The 21,034-nt window shown below is 40.8% G+C and overlaps 1 protein-coding gene across 1 annotated transcript in view; it reads right to left on the bottom strand.

Annotated features, from left to right (window-relative positions):
* Positions 1–21,034, bottom strand: part of LOC119932515 (sodium channel protein type 2 subunit alpha-like) — a 98,807-nt gene that overhangs the window by 60,265 nt on the left and 17,508 nt on the right. The window contains exons 2-6 of the mRNA XM_038751761.1: positions 13,372–13,690; positions 7,238–7,356; positions 1,916–2,005; positions 651–779; positions 86–177 (exon numbers count right to left, since the gene is read on the bottom strand). Coding sequence (XP_038607689.1) covers positions 86–177; positions 651–779; positions 1,916–2,005; positions 7,238–7,356; positions 13,372–13,638 — 697 coding nt within the window. The 5' untranslated portion in view covers positions 13,639–13,690. The remainder of the gene's footprint in view (positions 1–85; positions 178–650; positions 780–1,915; positions 2,006–7,237; positions 7,357–13,371; positions 13,691–21,034) is intronic.

The following is a 21,034-nucleotide window of genomic DNA, read 5'->3' as shown; positions in this document are numbered from 1 at the left end:
GAGTTCACACACAAACACAATGACAGCACACAAAATACAATTGGAGATACAAGGGGCCTAACACCTTACACCAGTCACTTCTTACCTGGGATTACAGAAATAGTTTTCAAAGCTCTCAAGACTCTGAAAGTTCGAAGAGCTGAAACATTGCCTAGGTTTACAAATTCTGTTACATACCTGTAGAATTAAATCAGAGTTATTCAGAATTGAGGACAATTTTTGTCTAGCTTGGTCTTTCATGAAGACCTTTTCAACTTTCACAGCTTGCAACCTTCAAATTAAATGCCAAAGGTACTGCTTTTTGTTCTCTAAGCCCATTTTAGTTTCAGAAGCCTGACTGGCTAGCTAGATAGGAAGAGGCTTAGAGGCGGCTCAATCGGATATGATAATAATGAAAGAATCTGAAATAAGTGTCCAAAGCAGTACAAGCATGGACCAGTGTCATAAAATTCCAGTCTTGGCCTCGTATAGTCCATTTGGAAATCATGTTCTTAGCATGTAATAAAGCATGCTAACCCTGGGGTGGGGGGTGGGGTGGGGATAAAAGTCAGTGCTTACTCTGGAGAGGGTGTTACCTAACAAAAACACCTCGGCATTTGCCAACACTAATGATCTACCCTCACAGATCGAAGAATCCTTAAAACACTTACGCAAAAGTAATGACAGTGAAATCCAACCAATTCCAAGGGTCCCGGAGAAATGTGAAACCTTCTAAACAGAAGCCCCGTGCAAGGATTTTTATAAGTGATTCAAAGGTATAAATTCCTGTGAACGTGTACCTGAAGGAAAATAGCCAAAACAATGTTAAAGAATGAGTGGGAAACATTGATGTTGGATCTCTCACAAGGCCTTCAAGAAGATCATCAAAAAGAGTCTCCAAAGATATCTGATAAATAATATTTGAAGAAACAGTACAAACACTGATGTCTGAAGGATCATGGGCTCTATTTTCTCCTACAAGTGTTCTGGGAAATGCCTGTTCTGCTGGTAGCAAAGACAAAATGGCATCTTCTATTCTCTCCCTCATCGAAGTTTAAGTTTGAGCAGAGAAATGAATTCACTGCACTTCCAGTAGCTCCTCCAATGGCCCTCGTGACACTGGTTCTATCTTTAGACCCTTCTGTCCACTAGCGAGGCTGAGCTGGAGCTCTGTGCTTGGGCAGGGACCATCGTGGCTATCCCCTGGAGAATGAGGGGCTCACATGTTCTGCTTCTGCTGTCCGACCATGTCCACTAGACACCCAGTTTACTACCCCTAGACCTCCAAAGCAGTTTGCATTTACGTAAGAAAGGTCTTTCCAGATGGCTGCAAAATTGGGCTTATTACCTCTAAGCATCTGTAGACTACAAAAACATGTTGCTTTAAATAGGACAGAAAAAGACTGTATTATAATGATGTATTATATAGTCATTAATGCATTATAATGACTGTATTCTACCTGATGTTCTCAGACTTACGCTGTAGCTAGGATGCCAACATTCTAAGACCATTACTATTACATGAATGAACTAAGTGGACATTGTCTCAAATCTGGCATTTCCAAACTTTGAAATATTTTAAGAAAGCATGAAAAAGCTGAGTGTTTAAAAAGCAGGAAAGACCTGATGAGGCATACGGCATACGTTAGCATCTCTGCTCTTCTAAAGACAGTGGGAACAATGGCGACTATCTATTGGTCAAAACAAGCAAGACCGCCTTTAAACAAAGTGATTTACCTTGCTGGGACTTGAAGCTCCAGTATAAAGAGCTTTTCCTAGCGGAAATTACTAATAACATCTCTATCTCTTTCTACATGCTGTTGGTGCGCAGAAAGGCTAATTTACCATAGAGGCCTATTGATGGGTTCCCAGAGGTAGAAAGCACATTATAAACAGTAAAAATGATCAGAATTGGAAAGAAAACGTTTCCACTTACTCTACGTTCTTTGTCCACTCCGGAGGGTTACTCATGGTCATAAACACACAGTTGGTCAGGATAGTGCACATAATGAGCATGCTGAATAATGTAGAGTACAGTCAAGGAACACAAAGTACAATATAAAATCACATCATCATGTGCCATCCCAATAATTATCTGTTGCATTTCCTAAGCCTTGAAACTCACATTACTTCCCTCACAATGATGTCTAACCTTTTTCTCTATAACATCAAAAATTTATTTTTTAGTTTAAGCATTCTACTAAATATCTAACATCACTTATTCTTATATTTTTAAAAGACTGGGAGGGCACTGGATGTGCAATTGCAGAGCTATAACTAAGTGAGAATCTGGGCTCCTGTATAGCAAACAACAAAAAGGAGAATCAATTTAATTTGGTCCCTTAATAGTTGTTAAATATAAAACCTATTCATTAATCTCTCATGTTTCACAGCCCCTGGCGCCTCATTTGGATTCCGTATTACGTCTGGTTATGTCGTTTGAATCTGGTAAGGAATTTCCTTGCATCTTCTGGCTTATTCTTGTTAATGTTTTAATGGGTTCTTTCATTTTTTATTGGCACTAAAACGCAGAGGCATCAGCCAAAAAACTTGTCCAATGCCCCATAATGAAAAATACAGATATAAATGATTAATGCAAAACAGCCACATGATGGCACTAAAACCACAGAAATACCAATGTTTTTCATGTAGATTAAGGAGAGCATGTTTTGGTTTCACTGTTAAAAATCAAGTCAAGGGAATAAAGTGAGAAAAAGCTAAAATATTTAAGAAATTTTGAGATGTTGGCTAATGATTTATAAAGTATTTGGGTTTTAATTGGCAGGAAAAATCTATATTCAAAATAAGGAAACATGAATTATTGCATTTCTGACTAAGGTGTAAGTTTTTACTGTCCTGTTTAAGGCATCTGGACATTACCAAAATGGCTAACATTCTGCTGAATCAACTCTGAACACAAAGCCTTCTAAAATCTTTTCATGGGGTACTGAAAATTAGGCAAATTTGGCTTAATTCTATAATGTATAATAGGATTTTATTCTACCCACTCCACTCTGAAAATATACTTTTATACGGAGAGAGTTTAAATGCAATTTTAATTCTAATATAATGAAAAATACAATTTTCCCTTATTGTAAACATAGTAGAGTTACTTAGTGCAAACAAAGCAGTTGACATTTAAAGGCTACACTTACCACACTAACAAAAGACACAAGGGATTTTCCACATCAAGTGATTTTACACTAAAGTGTTAGGAGGTATTAAGTATGGAATCAACATTTTTCCCAAAACATAATATTTTTTTTTACTTTTACAAAATTCTGATTGACAGCTAGGAGACAAAGACCAAAGAAAAATTGCTAACTGTCAGGATTTTATGGCTCTTCAAAAATTTATCGTCAAAATGGTGGAGCAAGCAGTGGCCCTAAAACTCAGGAACTGAGACCAAATCCACAACTCTGGTTATTCATCTTGGCCTTGTTCAGGTGAGTTAAACCCCTTGCCTGGCACTACAGACCGTCAGATTCTGTTAAGAAAAAAAACCCCAAAACAAAACAAAATTGAAAGACTCAGTTCCCTACTTCTGGAGAGTCACATTTTAACCAGTCAAGACAGCAAATGTAAACCGTTCTGCTTTAACGTTTTCTAAAAGCATCTTCCTTTTTGCTATCTAAAACTGAACTCTTCATCTTCCCTTCTAGATCTACTTCTCCTCCTCTTCATTTCCCCATGTCTGTCAACACCACCCTCCCTGTCCCCAAAGCCCACAAATTTGGCGTAATCTCTGGCTCGTTTCATCAGTTACTTTGTGGTCGATTTTCTCCCTTTTTAATCTCTCCCTGACTGCTATAATACATTTCTCATTTCCTGATGGTTCTTCCTCTCAGTCTTCAAATGTGCTCCATCAGTTACTCCATCTGCCCCAAATTCCCTGCTCCCATTTAGGTTAAAATTCCTTAAACTGGTTGCTTACACTTACTCCCTTCACTTCCTCTCTTCTTGACATAAAGCAGGATCTGTGTACAATCTGATTATCTTGTATCTAGCCCAACTTGGCATGTAGTACGGCCCTAATAAATACAATAACAATGATAGTAATACAAATACTAATAATGACCCAATAAAATCAGGATTTTGTGCAAGTGAGATTGCTAGGTTGCTGACTTCCAAAGATCTGCCTCACTAGCCTTAACCTCTCTCCGGCTTTACAATCTCACATTTCTTCTTGACTCCAGCATGGATAGTTTACCTCAAATTGAACATATCTAAACTGAACTTATTTTTATCTTCCCTCCTAAACCCACTCGACTTAACTTCCCCATCTCTGTCAACACTTCTACATCTTCCCTGTCCCAGAAGGACACAAATTTGGTTCATCTTCGATTCCTAGCTATTTTATAACCCTCAAAGTCTGTTGCTAAATCACACTGGCTCTTACTCCACAATATGTCTTGATTCTGCCCCCTTCTATTATAAATATACAACATAAGAACCTTTCAAGATGCTAGAAATCCAGGTTTTTGGTTCTTGGAGTGGTCAGAAGAGGTGAGGAGGAGGGGAAAAGGCGAGAAGGATGGCTGTACTTAATCAGATATGGGGAACTTTCCAGAGAAAGGGGATTTTCAAGAAAACCTACTATGGAAAAAACTGAACAAACCAGAATTACACTATATATTTCAGGTAAATTTTCAGAATTCTTTACTAATGTAAACCATTTTTTTCTACCAGATATGGGGAATTTTCCAGAGCAAGGGGATTTTTAAGAAAATGTACTCTGGAAAAAAAACAGAATTTCATTAAATCTATCAGGTAAAATTTCAGAATTCTTCAGTTATATAAACATTATTTTTGCACTGGGTCATTCATCCAGAATGATAGTAGAATTAACGGAATTAGAGCCAGAAACATTCATTCATTCAATCGTATTTATTGAGCGCTTACTGCGTGCAGAGCACTGTACTAAGCGCTTGGGAAGTACATGATTTGTAAGCTCCTGGCTACCATTCTTGGAGTTAAAACATTAGGTCACTCTCTGTGGGATTAATTATATCCTTCATGGTAATGCTGTAGTTAAGGCTGTTAAATTATTCTGTTCTAATCTCTACTTTCTGGGATTTAGTTTGGTGTTCTTTTTAGGACCTTTAAAGGAAGTTTTTTTTTGTTTCTTGAAATACTACATGAGGCAAATTTAGCTATTTCTGTTAAGGATTCTTTCGTATTGAAACGTTTTAAGATATAAAAAACATAAAATTATTGAACTGTCGCATGTCCATTATAAAGGAACCAATGCAGAATGTAAAGAAAACCTGACTAAGCTAATTAAGTTTGAAAAATGTACTTCTCAAGTATATGTTTTAAAAGCGTATTCATAGAAATCTTGTGTATGGGATAATAGTCTGAAAAACATTTTTAAATAGTAAAAAAATCCACTGGAGAGCGAGGCTATGTGCATTGGAAAAGATTACAAGAACACATTTCAGGAAAAGTTGAATTCTAGTTTAACTACTCCACTCACTCCTTTTTTTCTAATGGCATTTATTAAGCGCTTACTATGTGCAAAGCACTGTTCTAAGCACTGGGGAGGTTACAAGGTGATCAGGTTGTCCCTCGTGGGGCTCATAGTCTTAATCCCCCTTTTACAGACGAGGTAACTGAGGACAGAAGAAATGAAGTGACTTGACCAAAGTCACACAGCTGACAAGTGGCGGAATCAGGATTTAAACCCATGACCGCTGACTCCAAAGTCTGGGCTCTTTCCACTGCTTCTCTATCTTTTAGGATCCTAAGTTTATTTACTGGGGAAAGCGTCTTCTAATGACCCAAATTTGTATGAGTAAATCTAACGGTGCCTTTGGGGCTACACTAGACCACTGATCCAAGGGCCATGCAGGGATTGCTGACTTATAAGCACATCCAACTGACTGACAGACAACATCCATTGCTTTGTCCTCTCATCAGGCCATGGGTAGAATGAGGGTAAACTGTACTACCACCATTATGCGCTGGCAGCAACTGAAAATCAGGCATATCCCAAGGCTAAGTGGGAGGTCTCCAGAAAATGCACTCTGACACTAAAATTGCCAGCCTTCCCAAGATGAGCCCAAAAAACTTTAAATTAAAAAAAAATCTATTTACAAATCCCCACTTGGTTTGAATTGAAGGAGCCGAATGAGCCCGTGGAATCGGCTCTCTTTGGAAAGGACCATTGGTTTAGCTTGGACAGCTGTGGCAAATGCCAAGTTTCTAAATGCAAAATAAGAAGAAAAAAAATGATCTACTTCACAAATGTGAGGAATCAAATCATTTAAATGTAAAATACCAAGTAAATACACAATTTATCCAGCATTTCTTCTAGTAGAAAGATTACTAAAAATACCTAACACATCAATTTCAACCTTGTCTCCAGAAAAAAAGGTATGTTTGAGGTGGGAGAGCATACGTGAAGAATGGAAAAAAAAGAAAAATAAAGCATATTTTCGCACCCTTGTGTGCACCATATGAACGTCTAAATTTGGAGGGGTTAGTGGTTAGACCCAAAATTTGTGTGTAGTATATTCACAGCTGGCAGGTAGGGTTAAATTATATAAACACAGTATATGGGACATACATGCACATGAATGAACATATGCAAGTCTATATGTCTTGCAAAATATGAGCAGACTATTACTTTGAGATGTTCCACCTTGAAGTCTAAATTTCTATGAGATTTTCAGATGCCAAATTGAAAGTCATCCAAATGGGAACTGATGAGGACAAAACTAGACAGCTTTAATCTTATAATGAAACTGGCTCTTAAGGAGTTATCTACAGAAATGAAAATACTAATGCAGGGAATCATATTAAATTGCAGTCTTTTCAAGTTCAAACTGTGCTACAAAAAGTATACTATTTTGCATTTTTCTGTATAAACAAAGTCATCGAAATAATGAGATCAGATAGATTCCTTTCCCAATACAGTGGCATGTCAATTCTTAATATGTGAAAGAAAGCACTGTGAAATGGAGATCACATTAAATGAAGAGAATTAGGCGGTCAGGAGGAAGAAGAGGGAAAAAATTTAATTGGGTAAAAGGGGAAAAATGACAACAGGGGGTGAGGAGGAAGACTGATTGGTCGATTCACTTACCTGAGATATTATTTGCTACGCTAGTTATTGAGAAGTAAGAGAGAACAGGAGGTGAGGGAATTGAGAAAGTGGGGTAAAGCAGTATCAATCATAACTGCTTTTAACAGTTTCTAATCCAGAATGACATGTAAACAGTAAAATACTTTTCAACCAGCCACTTGAAAAGGATATGAATGTACCAAAATCTTAATAGCTATTTTTCTAACAGGGTTGAAAGGAGTTAAAATGTACAGGGCAGAGGTGGCACTGAATCGAAAGATTGCCTTTCCTCTATTCAATACTATAAAAGTCTGCAAAAAAGACAAAGAACATGGAAAACATAATTCAGAATATAAATCATAATTCAGAATGTACAATAAAGATGCTGAAACTTTCAGTCTGCATTATTCAACCTCACCATCATAATAGTTTCCATTTTCCACTTCCATTTCTATCACAGTAAAATATTTTAAGACCGTTATTTAGAAACACATTTATTCCAATCCTACTTCATGACAACTGATTCAGTAATATACTAATGTTCAGTTTACAACATAATTAAATTAATTCATGCACTAAATGTTTCCAAAACAAGCAGTTTCACAACTCTCATTATCTATTCAGGAAGTAATGAAATAACAAATAAAGAGTAGTAGGCCTAAAAGTGCCACATTTATTCAGTATGAAATCTTTACCTTTTTTTCATGCACTTCAATGGAATTTTAATGACCTTTTCGGAGAGTCTGCAATTTCTTCATGAGATCACTACTATTCTCCACAGACTCCCACCACCAAATCAATCAATCAATCAATCAATCATATTTATTGAGTGCTTACTGTGTGCAGAGAACTGTACTAAGCGCTTGGGAAGTACAAGTTGGCAACATATAGAGACGGTCCCTACCCAACAGTGGGCTCACAGTCTAGAAATCAATTTCAAGACTCACTGTTCACTTTTCAAGACTTTTGACTAGTCAACAGTTCCTCTATTTACGGGTTTGTGAGTATCAGAGGGGAAGAGAACAACTATGATGGGAGTCTTATGTCGCAGTAACACGCGGATCAGGGATCGTTTCTAATCTCCACTCTCTATTTTCACCATTCCCAGCACTTAAGTACAGTCCCCTGCATATAGAAAGCACTCAAAAAATACCACTGATTAACTGATTAAATGCTCTGCATATGGCAATGAGGATAAAGAGCTGTGTTAGGGTGATCGCTGTATTTTGAATTCAATTATTAATTTTACGCTATAGCTATCTTCACGAGAAGTTGATTCGGACAGGGACTATGTCCAATCTGACTTGCTTGCATACACCCCAGTGCTTAGTGTAGTGCTGGGCACACAGTAAGCACTTAATCAATACCACAATTATTATTATTATTATTTATCCACCTTATGGTAGTTTTTCAGTACTTAACAATACCCACAGACCTCTATTCTGACAACCAGAAGGGAAACGGAGGGCAACAACCCCAGGTCAAGTGAGGCTCCTCACTGGTTGAAGGAACCAGCCAGCTGTCCACTTCCTTCAGCTCCAAAACAGCATTAGTGCCTGTCCCTTGCCACTGCGGCTCTCACTGTCCTCAACTGATGGTGTTAGGGAGGCATACAGCTGAAGTGGAAAGACCAAGTTAGAATATCATCATCAATCGTATTTATTGAGCGCTTACTATGTGCAGAGCACTGTACTGTCAAGGGGCTGGGTAATGATAATAATAATGATAATGATAATAATATTTGTTAAGCGCTTACTAGGTGCCAAGCATTGCTCTATGTATGTAAATACAATGTAATCAGGTTGTCCCATGTGGGGCTCACGGTTTCAATCCCCAATTTCCAGATGAGGTCACTGAAGCCTGGAGAAGTGAAGTGACTTGTCCAAGGTCACACAGCAGACAAGTGGAGGAGCCGGGATTAGAACCCATGACCTCTAACTCCCAACCCCAGGCTCTTGCCACTAGGCCATGCTGCTTCGTGAGATCACGATATAGCTATACGTCCAGACTTGTTCCCTAGTTCATCATCATCATCAATGATATTTATGCAGACCACTATGTACTATGTACCTGTATATATGTATATATCCTGTATATATGTATATATGTTTGTACATATTTATTACTCTATTTATTTATTTATTTATTCATTTTACTTGTACATATCTATTCTATTTATTTTATTTTGTTAGTATGTTTGGTTTTGTTCTCTGTCTCGCCCTTTTAGACTGTGAGCCCACTGCTGGGTAGGGGCTGTCTCTATATGTTACCAACTTGCACTTCCCAAGCGCTTAGTACAGTGCTCTGCACACAGTAAGCACTCAATAAATATGATTGATGATGATGATGTGGTTGGGGAAGTACAACAGATTTGTACAGACATGTTCCCCACCCACAATGAGCTTACCGTCTAGTTCCATCCTGATCTGCCTCGAAGGGTGAACTGACCCAAATTTTGGTTCCAATGGGAATAAGGTGATGGGAATTCTAGTGAATTACTGTTTCCAAGAATCCCATATATCTGCTCTAGATATCTGCTAGGACGAAACTAAGAAGTAACTTGGCCTAGTGGATAGAGCACAGACCTAAGAGTCAGAAGGACCTGGGTTCTAATCCTGGCTCCACCAATTGTCTGCTGTATGACGTTGGGCAGGTCACTTCACTTCTCTGTGCCTCAGTTACCTCATCTGTAAAACTGGTATTGAGACTGTGAGTCCCATGTGGGACACAGACTGTGTTCAACCTGATTAATTTGTATCTATCCCAATGCTGACTACAGTGGGCCCACTGTTGGGTAGGAACTGTCTCTATATGTTGCCAACTTGTACTTCCAAAGTGCTTAGTACAGTGCTCTGCACACAGTAAGCACTCAAGAAATACGATTGATTGATTGATTGATTACAGTGCCTGGCATGTAGTAAGTGCTTAATAAATGCCATTTAAAAAAGGAAGCCAAAAGACCCAGTTTAGCTTTGACTCTAAGGAGTTAATCTAGGCACCTCCAAAATGATATTCCATTCCAAACTAGTTTTCTTGGGTGGGCCCTGCATTTCATTAAATGATTAGTTCTAATTGGAAAAGGGCAAGCTTAATTTTTTTTATTCCCTGTAAAAACAGAGCAAATTAATACCAAGCTCTATGAGCAGGTAACATGTCAACTAACTCTGTTATATTGTACTTTCCTAAGTGCTTAGTACAGTGGTCTGCGCCCAGTAAGCACTCAATAAATACCACTGATTGACTGATTGCCCTTTGAGTCCCAAAGAGCAATGGGGTACAATGCACTTAAGACTTGGGAAAGTACAATAGTATTCAAGCATACTCTTGTCCATTTTGGAAATAGAATTCTAGCTTGAATAAACCACTGGTGTGATCAGGAATGACATTTCTTAGGCCCTTATTTTCTACTAATGGTACCTCCACATTTTTTTAAATAGTATTAGTTAAGCACTACATGTAGATCATAAGGAGAGAGGAATACGTCATCATATGAACTCTTTTTCTGTCCAGTTTCCAGTGGTGCAGCAGCCAGGGGCCAGAGTCCAAAAAAGCACCAAACTGGGACTTTTTGTTCCCAGATCCCTCTGCGAAAAACTTTATCCCATCCAGAGAGAGACAGAGTTCTTCCACACTATTGGCAGAAAAGCCAAACTCCTTCCAGAATGCCTCAATAGTTTCTGGGAAGAGGAAATGTATGCGAAGCCAGGCTCTTGGCATTTTAGGCATTGTAGTTCTTCCTAATTTGCGATTCTTTTCCAACCTTTTGGCCAGACCTTCAGCTAACAGGTGGGGGGGCAACAATGTGTGGAGACCCCAAACTGATGGTTAAGTAGGCTCCTCTAACAGATGAGAAGCAGCATGGCCTAATGGAAAGATCATGGGCCCGAGAGTCAGGAACCTGGGTTCTAGTCCCAGCTCTGCCACGTGCCTAATGTTTGGCCTGAGGCAAGCCCCTTACCTTCTCTGAGTCTCAGTTTCCTCATCTGCAAAATGGGGGTTCCATAACTGTTCTTCCTCCTATGTGGACCGCGAGGCCCAGGTGGGACAGGGCCCGTGTCTGACCTGATTACCTTGTATCTGCCCCAGTGCTCGGCCCCTAACAAATACCACAATTATTTGATGGCCTTAGCAATCAGATCCTCAAAATGGCACTATAATTGAGAGTGGGAGAACTGATGAAACTGAGGTAGGCTCACCAAATTGCTGATCTCTTCCATCAGCCAAGTGACAACTTTTTTGGTCTGATGCAAAATAAAGGGAATCCTCACCAACTATATTAATACAGCATCAATACTGGTTGGTTATCAGAATCCACTATGCATAAATCACTCACATAATCGACCCTTCCTGGTTTAGTAAGAAGATGGCTGGCTTGAAGATGACTGGGGGAGGGACAGCAGAGGACTGGATATCTCTGCCCTTGGCTGGAAAGCCAGGAAGAAGTCAGAAGAGACAGGATCTCTTAGATTGAGTCTCTCCATCCTCCTGTCTTTCCTTTCCTTACCTCCCCTTGGTTGTCACTTTCTCTCTGATTGCTCCCTACCCTCCACTGGGACCACTGTAGCATTTAGAAATAACAACATAAAATTCATACCACAAGCCATCTTACTGAATCATATAACTCTGCTCACAGGTTCTCAACAACAACAACAATAATAATAATAGTACTCATTAAGCATGTACTATGTGCTAAGGCACTTTTCTAAGCATTGGGGTACATACAAGTTAGACTTGTGAGTCCACTTGTTTTAGACTGTGAGCCCACTGTTGGGTTGGGACTGTCTCTATATGTTGCCAATTTGTACTTCCCAAGCGCTTAGTACAGTGCTCTGTACACAGTGAGCGCTCAATAAATATGATTGATGATGATGATACAAGTTAAGCACACTGGACATAGTCCCTGTCCCTCATGGGGCTCACAGTCTTAACCCCCTTTTTACAGATGAAGTAACTGAGGGCCAGACAAGTTACGTGACTTGCCCAGGGTCACATAGCAGACATGAGGCCGAGCCAGGATTAGAACCCATGTCCTCCTGATTCCCAGGCCTGTGGTCTATCCACTAAGCCATGCTGCTTCTCAATATTCATTCATTCCATCATCTTTACTGAGCACTTACTGTGTGGGGGGCACAGCACTAAGCGCTTGGGAGGGTGCAATTTAACAGTAAACAGACATATCTGCAGAGGCAGCCTGGGCAAGTGGAAAGAGCCCAGCACTGGGAATCGGGGACCAAAATTCTAGCCCCAGTTCTAGCACTTGCTTGCTGTGTGACCTTGGGCAAATCACCTAACATCTCTATGCCTCAGTTCCCTCAACTATGAAATGGGGAAAAAATATTTGTTCCGCCTCCTACTTGACAGCCCCAGGTGAGACAAGGGGCATGTCTGATCTGATTATCTTGTATCGACTCCAACACTGAGCCACTTCCTAATCACACGCGAAAAACGGACCAGTTGAGAGGAACCTGTCTGCTTCTTCGATGTAATAATCACGATAATATTGATGGTATTTGTTAAGCGCTTACTATGTGCCAAGCATCATTCTAAGCGTTGGGGTAGATACAAGGTAATCAGGTTGTCCCATGTGGGGCTTACAGTCTTAGTCCCAATTTTACAGATGAGGTAACTGAGGCACAGAGAAGCTACGTGACTTGCCCAAGGTCACAAAGCGGACAAGTGGCGGAGCCAGGATTAGAACTCACAACCTCTAACTCCCAAGCCCGTGCTCTTTCCACTAAGCCATGCTGCTTCTCTAACATAAATTACAATTACCTATATTTAATCTCTAAGGACGATGATAATGGACTGAAAAGTCTCTCAATCTCCACCCCTCCCCGGCACTCTCTCTTTGGCTTCGGTCACCAAGTTAGGCTGGGGTAACTCTCCAAACGCAGTTAAGTGGCTCTTGTACTTCCCAGGAGAAGAGTGCATTTTGGTTATTCCCTGCCGTGGCCCCAGTACATTGGTGTGTCTATCCATCTCTGAGAGCTGAGAAAAAGGGCCGCAGCACTGGAGAGGGATGGAATTTCTGCTCTGCTGTGTAACATAAATGTCTAGATCATGGCCAGCCCCAGTTACAGATATAGCTGTTGGTCACTGTCCGTGATCCCTGATCAAACATGGCGACTCATAAATGAAAGCATGCCAACATGAATTCTGCTCCAGGGCTCTGGGAGTAATACCACCGAGGAAAGGCGTGAAGCATATATAGAAATGCATTACCACATATAAGGCGGGGCAATGGGGAAAAAGACATTCCGAGGAAATTTGGATTACTAGAACAAAACCAGAGAATCATCCTAAAAGTAGCCTTGCTCAGGACTCACTTTTTTATTGATATAGTATGGGTCCAGGTCTTCCAGGGGCTCAGACACCATTCCTGGAGGAATGTCTCCATAAATAAATGGAAGGGATTTTCCTGCTTCCAAGTCACTGTTTGGCTTTGGGCCATTTTCATCATCCTCATCCTTCCTCTCCTGTTTGGGATTCTTGGCTTTTTCTTCTGCAATGCGTTGCTCGATAGCGGCGAGAGATTCTCTGGTGAAGTAGCGGAAACTGTCAGGTCCTGGGGGTACCAGCACTGACTGTGCCATCTTTTCATCCTGCACCTTTTAGTTACCGATTATCTCCGTGCATAAGAAAGGGCTACGGAAACAGAAAAGAACATCACAGAGAAAGGCATTAAAATAAATGAGTCATTAAAGAGATATTAAATCGATCGATGGAAAGATAACAAAACCGGCTTTCAGGGAAGGAACACAGGACATTCCTTTTCGTTAAAAGAATGCTGTCCTGAACTTTCTATGGGAGCTGACTGGGAAGCCATCCAATTTTCCCCACCCAAAAGATTTTAAGCGACTCAACTGCCGGTGAAAGGGGATGCGACCAAGGAAGGTTTCTGCTTGCTGTTCCACTTGCAAGAACGTTTTTGGCAGCCATCTTTTACAGCAGACTGCCTGAAACAATTTGAAGTGGGAGTGGGGAGGAGGAAATCATCTTGAATTTAAAGAGAGAGGAAGCAAAGGGCCTTCCAGAAATCTTCCTCCTTTACTTCGCCATCACTCCCCCACTACCACTTTCAAACACCATATGCTAAATCAGCACTCCTGGCAGAGAGGTCCAGAAATGATGCTGTCCAAGCATGCTGAGAAACAGGTAGTTGATGCTTGCCAGCAGAGTCGGGGAGGGGCTTCCGATGACAGAGGGCTCTGGAGGGGGTGGCGTGGGAGGAAGGGCCTGGGATCACCAGGCTGGACATCAAGACATCCGGCTCGGGGATGTGAAGTCAGACCCACAACTGGCAATCCACTGTTGGTTAGGAAATTTCCCTTTAAATTGAAAAAAAAAAATCTACAGCTCCCTGTTACTCTGCAGGGGCATTTCATTTTCTCAGCTCAGGTCCATTTTGTGAAAGTCGGAACACCGGGCGAATGTCCACTTAAGGCATCTCGTCATTTTTGCAAAATGGGGTGAAGTTTAAGATATTCCAAACCTGCAGGATGGCGCTCCCAGTTCGACTCCTGGTTGGAATCTCTGGTAGCTCGTTCACCCTCTCTTTTCCACAAAATAATAGCATTTTTGCACCCCCCAAACACCATCCCTATTTTCACCTTCTTATCCGATGGCAGCAATGAAAGGCCATTTCAGAAAAGCAGGCAGAAGCCTAAAGGACATTGGTTAACCTCCTGCAATATTCTCCTCCCAAGAATACCTAGACTTCTCTGACACAGCCCTGCCGCAGAGATCACCATGAGGGGGTGGTGAGCTGACAGTCTGGTGAAGGGGATTCCATTAACGACACCTTTCTCCTTCCCCTTCCTTATCCAGAGGGCTCGCTCCCTCCTCTGCAGGTGCATCAGAAGGGAACTCCTCTCCTTACACGGATGGCTAGCATCTCAAACATCCTGATGCCATTTTCTGCATCCTTCAGAGAAAACAGCTGCTCCAACACATGCAATTCAAGCAGGAACTCTAGGGTTAATGAGTGAAATGAGAGGCGTCCCACCGCATGGGTTTTCTCCTTCACGGCAGAAAAAGGATCCTATCTACAGACCAGAGAGAATAATGACAGACATAATGTAAAAAGCATTACCCCTGAAGAGTCTGGAACCCATTTGGTGTGAAGTTGGCAGGCCGGTGCCATGAATGAAGACTGCAGCTAAAATTCCATCATGCCTTCTATATTTAATTTTTTTTTTCCCCATTCTCCTTCCCCAGACCACACCTAATTTCCTGTATAGGGATTCTGGATATTGAAGTAAAAATGGGCATTTCCTGCGTCAGGAACTACCCGCTGATTTCACGGCATCGCCCGCTAGAGGGCGCTCGGCGACAAATGGAAAACCCTTTGAAAGGAAGCGGGCCCTGAGGCCTCCACTGCAGCACCGCATTGCCTTTTAGCACTTCTTCTTCAAAGAAAAAAAAAACCCCAGATCAATCAATCAATCAATCAATCGTATTTATTGAGCGTTTACTGTGTGCAGAGCACTGTACCAAGCGCTTGGGAAGTACAAGTTGGCCACATATAGACAGTCCCTACCCAACAGTGGGCTCACAGTCTAGAAGGGGGAGACAGAGAACAAAACCAAGCATACTAACAAAATAAAATAAATAGAACAGATATGTTTTCATTCTGGTCACCTGCAAATAAATAACGTCCCCCTTTCAATCAATCGTATTTATTGAGCGCTTACTGTGTGCAGAGCACTGGACTAAGCGCTTGGGAACTACAAGTTGGCCACATATAGAGACAGTCCCTACCCAACAGTGGGTTCACAGTCTAGAAGGGGGAGACAGAGAACAAAACCAAACATACTAACAAAATCAAATAAATAGAATAGATATGTTTTCATTCCGGTCCTGCAAATAAATAACGTCCCCCTTTCAATCAATCTATCAGTCGTATTTATTGAGCGCTTACTGTGTGCAGAGCACTGGACTAAGCGCTTGGGAAGTACAAGTTGGCCACATATAGAGACAGTCCCTACCCAACAGTGGGCTCACAGTCTAGAAGGGGGAGACAGAGAACAAAACCAAACGTACTAACAAAATCAAATAAATAGAATAGATATGTTTTCATTCCGGTCCTGCAAATAAATAACGTCCCCCTTTCAATCAATCAATCAGTCGTATTTATTGAGCGCTTACTGTGTGCAGAGCACTGGACTAAGCGCTTGGGAAGTACAAGTTGGCCACATATAGAGACAGTCCCTACCCAACAGTGGGCTCACAGTCTAGAAGGGGGAGACAGAGAACAAAACCAAACATACTAACAAAATCAAATAAATAGAATAGATATGTTTTCATTCTGGTCACCTGCAAATAAATAACGTCCCCCTTTCAATCAATCAATCATATTAATTGAGCGCTTATTGTGTGCAGAGCACTGTACTAAGCACTTGGGAAGTACAAGTTGGCAACATATAGAGACAGTTCCTACCCAACAGTGGGCTCACAGTCTAGGAGGGGGAGACAGAGAACAAAACCAAACATACTAACAAAATCAAATAAATAGAATAGATATGTTTTCATTCTGGTCACCTGCAAATAAATAACGTCCCCCTTTTGGGGCCTAACCAGTCGAGCCACGTGGACGTGCAAACCAGAGAAGTCACCATTTGGTTCAAAACCTCCATACTACTAAAAAGAAAATTGCCTGCAACATCTCTAGGGAAGAAGGTTCTACAACCTCTTCTGGTAACGTATTCATCAATTGTGTTTATTGAGCGCTTATTGTGTGCAGAGCACTGTACTAAGCGCTTGGGAAGTACAAATTGGCAACATATAGAGACAGTTCCTACCCAACAGTGGGCTCACAGTCTAAAAGTATTCCAGCTTAACCCTCTGTCACTGATATGTACCGAGCATCCCGATGGGAAAAAAATCAGAGATGTAATAACAGACAAAAATCATTAATTAGAAAAAAACACAAGAAACAACTTTCAAGGCTTTTCCCTTGGACGGTCATGAAAATGAGGTCCTATAAAAAGGACTTTAATAAGGAAAATTCCAGTTTAAAATCAAACTGAAGAAAAAATCCAATAGCAAAAGACAACAGGAAATGTGATCTTAACTGTATTATCAATAACATGGGAAAGTCAAAGGCTGAAATTGCCTGAACAATGGTGAAACAGATCAGAGTTTATAAGAATAATAATGATAGCATTTATTAAGCGCTTACTCTGTGCAAAGCACTGTTCTAAGCGCTGGGGAGGTTACAAGGTGATCAGGTTGTCCCAAGGTGGGCTCACAGTCTTAATCCTCATTTTACAGATGAGGGAACTGAGGCCCAGAGAAGTTAAGTGACTTGCCCAAAGTCACACAGCTGACAATTGGAAGAGCCAGGATTTGAACCCATGACCTTTGACTTCAAAGCCCATGCTCTTTCCGCTGAGCCACACTGCTTCTCCATTTATGGCCAGTTTATGGAGTTCTTTTTCTCCAGTTTATGGCCTATTCCTGATCATTTATGGTATAAAACATAGTGATTTTGATTAATAAATGGCCTAGCCAACATAAAAATACTCCTAAAAATACTGAGTACTCCAACCACATCTATTAAGCTGGATCACTTGATTTATAATGAGAAATGCTTAGAGACTTGACCAAAGACTATGACATCTAAGACTTCCTTAGGTGTATAGGGTGCAGTTCTCAGGTATTAATCAAAAGTGGGCCAGTTGAACAAATTAGGCTGATTTTTCTATTTGATATGGACTCATATGACAATCGATCAATCAATCATTTATTGAGCGCTTACTGTGTGCAGAGCACTGTACTAAGCGCTTGGGAAGTACAAGTTGGCAATATAGAGAGATGGTCCCTACCCAACAGTGGGCTCACAGTCTAGAAGGGGGAGACAGAGAACAAAACATATTAACAAAATAAAGTAACAACAACAAATCAACAAATCAATCAATCAATTGTATTTATTGAGCGCTTACTATGTGCAGAGCACTGTACTAAGCGCTTGGGAAGCACAAATTGGCAACATATAGAGACAGTCCCTACCCAACAGTGGGCTCACAGTCTAAAAGGGGGAGACAGAGAACAAAACCAAACATACTAACAAAATAAAATAAATAGAACAGATATGTACAAATAAAATAAATAAATAAATAGAGTACTAAATATGTACAAACATATACATATATACAGGTGCTGTGGGGAAGGGAAGGAGGTAAGAAGTGGGGGATGGAGAGGGGGACGAGGAGGAGAGGAAGGAAGGGGCTCAGTCTGGGAAGGCCTCTTGGAGGAGGTGAGCTCTCAGCAGGGCCGAGTGGCAAATCAACAAATTGACAACAAATCAAACACCTCAAATTCCTGCTTGATTGAACAAACATCCAATCGAGCCATGTGAACGTGCACACCATAGAAGAGAAGTCACCATTTGGTTCAAAACCTCCATACTACTAAAAAAAAATTGCCCACAGGCTGATTTTTCTATTTGATAGGGGCTCATATGACAATAAATCAAACACCTCAAATTCCTGCTTGATTGAACAAATATCCAGTCGAGCCATGTGAACATGCAAACCATAGAAGTCACCATTTGGTTCAAAACCTCTATACTACTAAAAAAAAATTGCCCACAGGCTGATTTTTCTATTTGATATGGACTCACACGACAAATCGAACACCTCAAATTCCTGCTTGATTGAGCAGAGGTCCAAAGCTTTTTTTTTTTTTTTTTTTACCACAAAGCGATATCACCGGGGCTAAATACTGCCAAATTAGAATTATGTCCTCCCTAAGGACATAAAAAAATTTATTGTGCAGGAAGTTAGATTAAAAAATGTGAATGTCTGGCAGGAAACACAACTTTACCAACGATTTAAAATGAAGCCTTATATTGGTCTGAAAATGAGCACTTGGCAAACATCCTAAGACAAATATGGCAAACCGGTAATTGGCTTAATGAGAAAAATCAGTATACTATACCATATCCTTTCCAATCTTGTTCTGTTGGGATTTTCTGCACTTACGGACAAACCTTAGGTATGTTAACTGAGAACACTTGGATTGGATTAGCCTTGAAATATGGGCATGGGTGGTACTGAGTACCTGTGTTTAACCCACTTCATGGAGCTCTTGGGAAAGTAAGAACAAATAATAAACCACATTCCACAGGACCCTACAGATCTTTGTATTTATTTTATTTATCTGTCCTTTTCTTTTATGTTGTTTTATTGCTTCACTGTTCCATCTACCTTAAGTCTCTGTCACCAGACCCCACTCACCCACCTTATATTCTGAGACTGTGAAGACCTTAAAGGCCAGAAATTGTGTCTAATTTCCAGAGACTGCGTTTTAGGAAGGCAGTTTGAAGACTGAAGGAGGAAACCCAGGTATTAGAATAATTGCTACCACCTCACAGTTCGGCAACCCAAACAACACTGAATTTTAAGACGAAAATATAAACCAAAGCAACCCTTGGTTGAGGTCACTAGTTAAATGCATGCACTTTTCACTGAAAAAATGTGCACTGTATGATCCATTGCCTTACAAATGTGGGACCGAAAAAAGTGCTTATTTATTAGATGAGAACTCAATCTAATGATAAATCACATGGAGATCATTTAATACCAATATCCCATTGGCATGCATAAGAAATAGACTAATTGTATTCACATGAATGAAAACCAACAACAATAATAATAGTGGTAATGCATTCAGGAAAACATTTGCCTGTTAGCCCTCACAGGAGCACACGGTCATAAAAATGCACAAGGACCTAGAAGAAATGAATGTCTAAGGATTTAAGTGTTTTAGATGTGGAAATTTGTACTTTTATATGTTTGAGCCGTGGGGTGAGATATCAATCATCAATCAAACCAGTACATTGCTCTGCACACAGTGAGTGTTCAATAAATACGATTGAATGAATTTATTGAGCAGTTACTAGGTACAGAGCACTGTGAGCCCGTTGTTGGTTAGGGATTGTCTCTGTTGCTGAATTGCACTTTTCAAGCGCTTAGTACAGTGCTCTGTACACAGTGAGTGCTCAATAAATATGATTGAATGAATGTACTAAGCTTGGGAAAGTACACTGTGAGAGTTGGTGGATGCAAACCCTGCCCTCAGAGAGCTTACAGCCTACAGGAGGGGCGTACAGCCTGCAGGAAGAGCGAGTAGTCTTCGGGACAGGACCTCGAACAGGAGAAGGGTTGCTAAAGTGAGCTGAGAAGATCTACACCCACAAGAGAGTGATCATGCGATCTCACTCTCCGTGGATCTTCAGGAATCGGATTAAGTCTGAATTTTAGTAGCAACCCAGGCAGATTTCAGAAGCATTCCTCCTATCGCTTGTATGGAGAGAAGGAGTTTGGATCTGTACAGTCCCTTGTTTGGCTTCAAAGTGCTCCCAGGATTGATACATTGTTTCCTATTAATATAAACATGCTCTGCACTGACTCTAGGGGAGTTTAGAAGCTTAAACTGTCCTGTACGTCAGTAGAATTAACTGTCATGAAAACAGGGGGCAAAGATCAAGCTGTGCAGAACTGAGGATAGCATTAAATTCATTACAAATGTCCCTGAGAGTCTCCAGGATCCAGTGGGCTGACTTCCATCCAGTGTAATCTGTGATCTGATTGAATGGGAGCTGGGACTGGGTAAAGGAGAGGGCCTGTGTCAATTAGGATCAGACAGCGTGGTTTAGTGGAAAGAGCACGGGCTTGGGAGTCAGAGGTCGTGGGTTCTAATCCTGGCTCCGCCATTTGTCTGCTGTGTGACCTTGGGCAAGACACTTAACTTCTCTGTGCCTCAGTTACCTCATCTGTAAAGATGGGAGTTAAGACTGTGAGCCCCACATGGGACAACCTGATTACCTTGTATCTACCGCAGCGCTTAGTACGGTGCTTGGCACATGGTAAGCGCTTAACAAATACCATTGTCATTATTATTAAGCACAGCCTGATTGGCTCCAATTCAAAGAGGCCCAGTTCATTGAGATGTGGTCAGAGGAGGGAGAAGGAAGCCAAAGTGCAA

The sequence above is a fragment of the Tachyglossus aculeatus genome, chromosome 9 (assembly GCF_015852505.1).
Source record: "Tachyglossus aculeatus isolate mTacAcu1 chromosome 9, mTacAcu1.pri, whole genome shotgun sequence".
Taxonomy (NCBI): domain Eukaryota; kingdom Metazoa; phylum Chordata; class Mammalia; order Monotremata; family Tachyglossidae; genus Tachyglossus; species Tachyglossus aculeatus.
The sequence above is the reverse complement of the archived record's forward strand: the minus strand, read 5'-3'. Positions and strand labels throughout refer to the sequence as shown.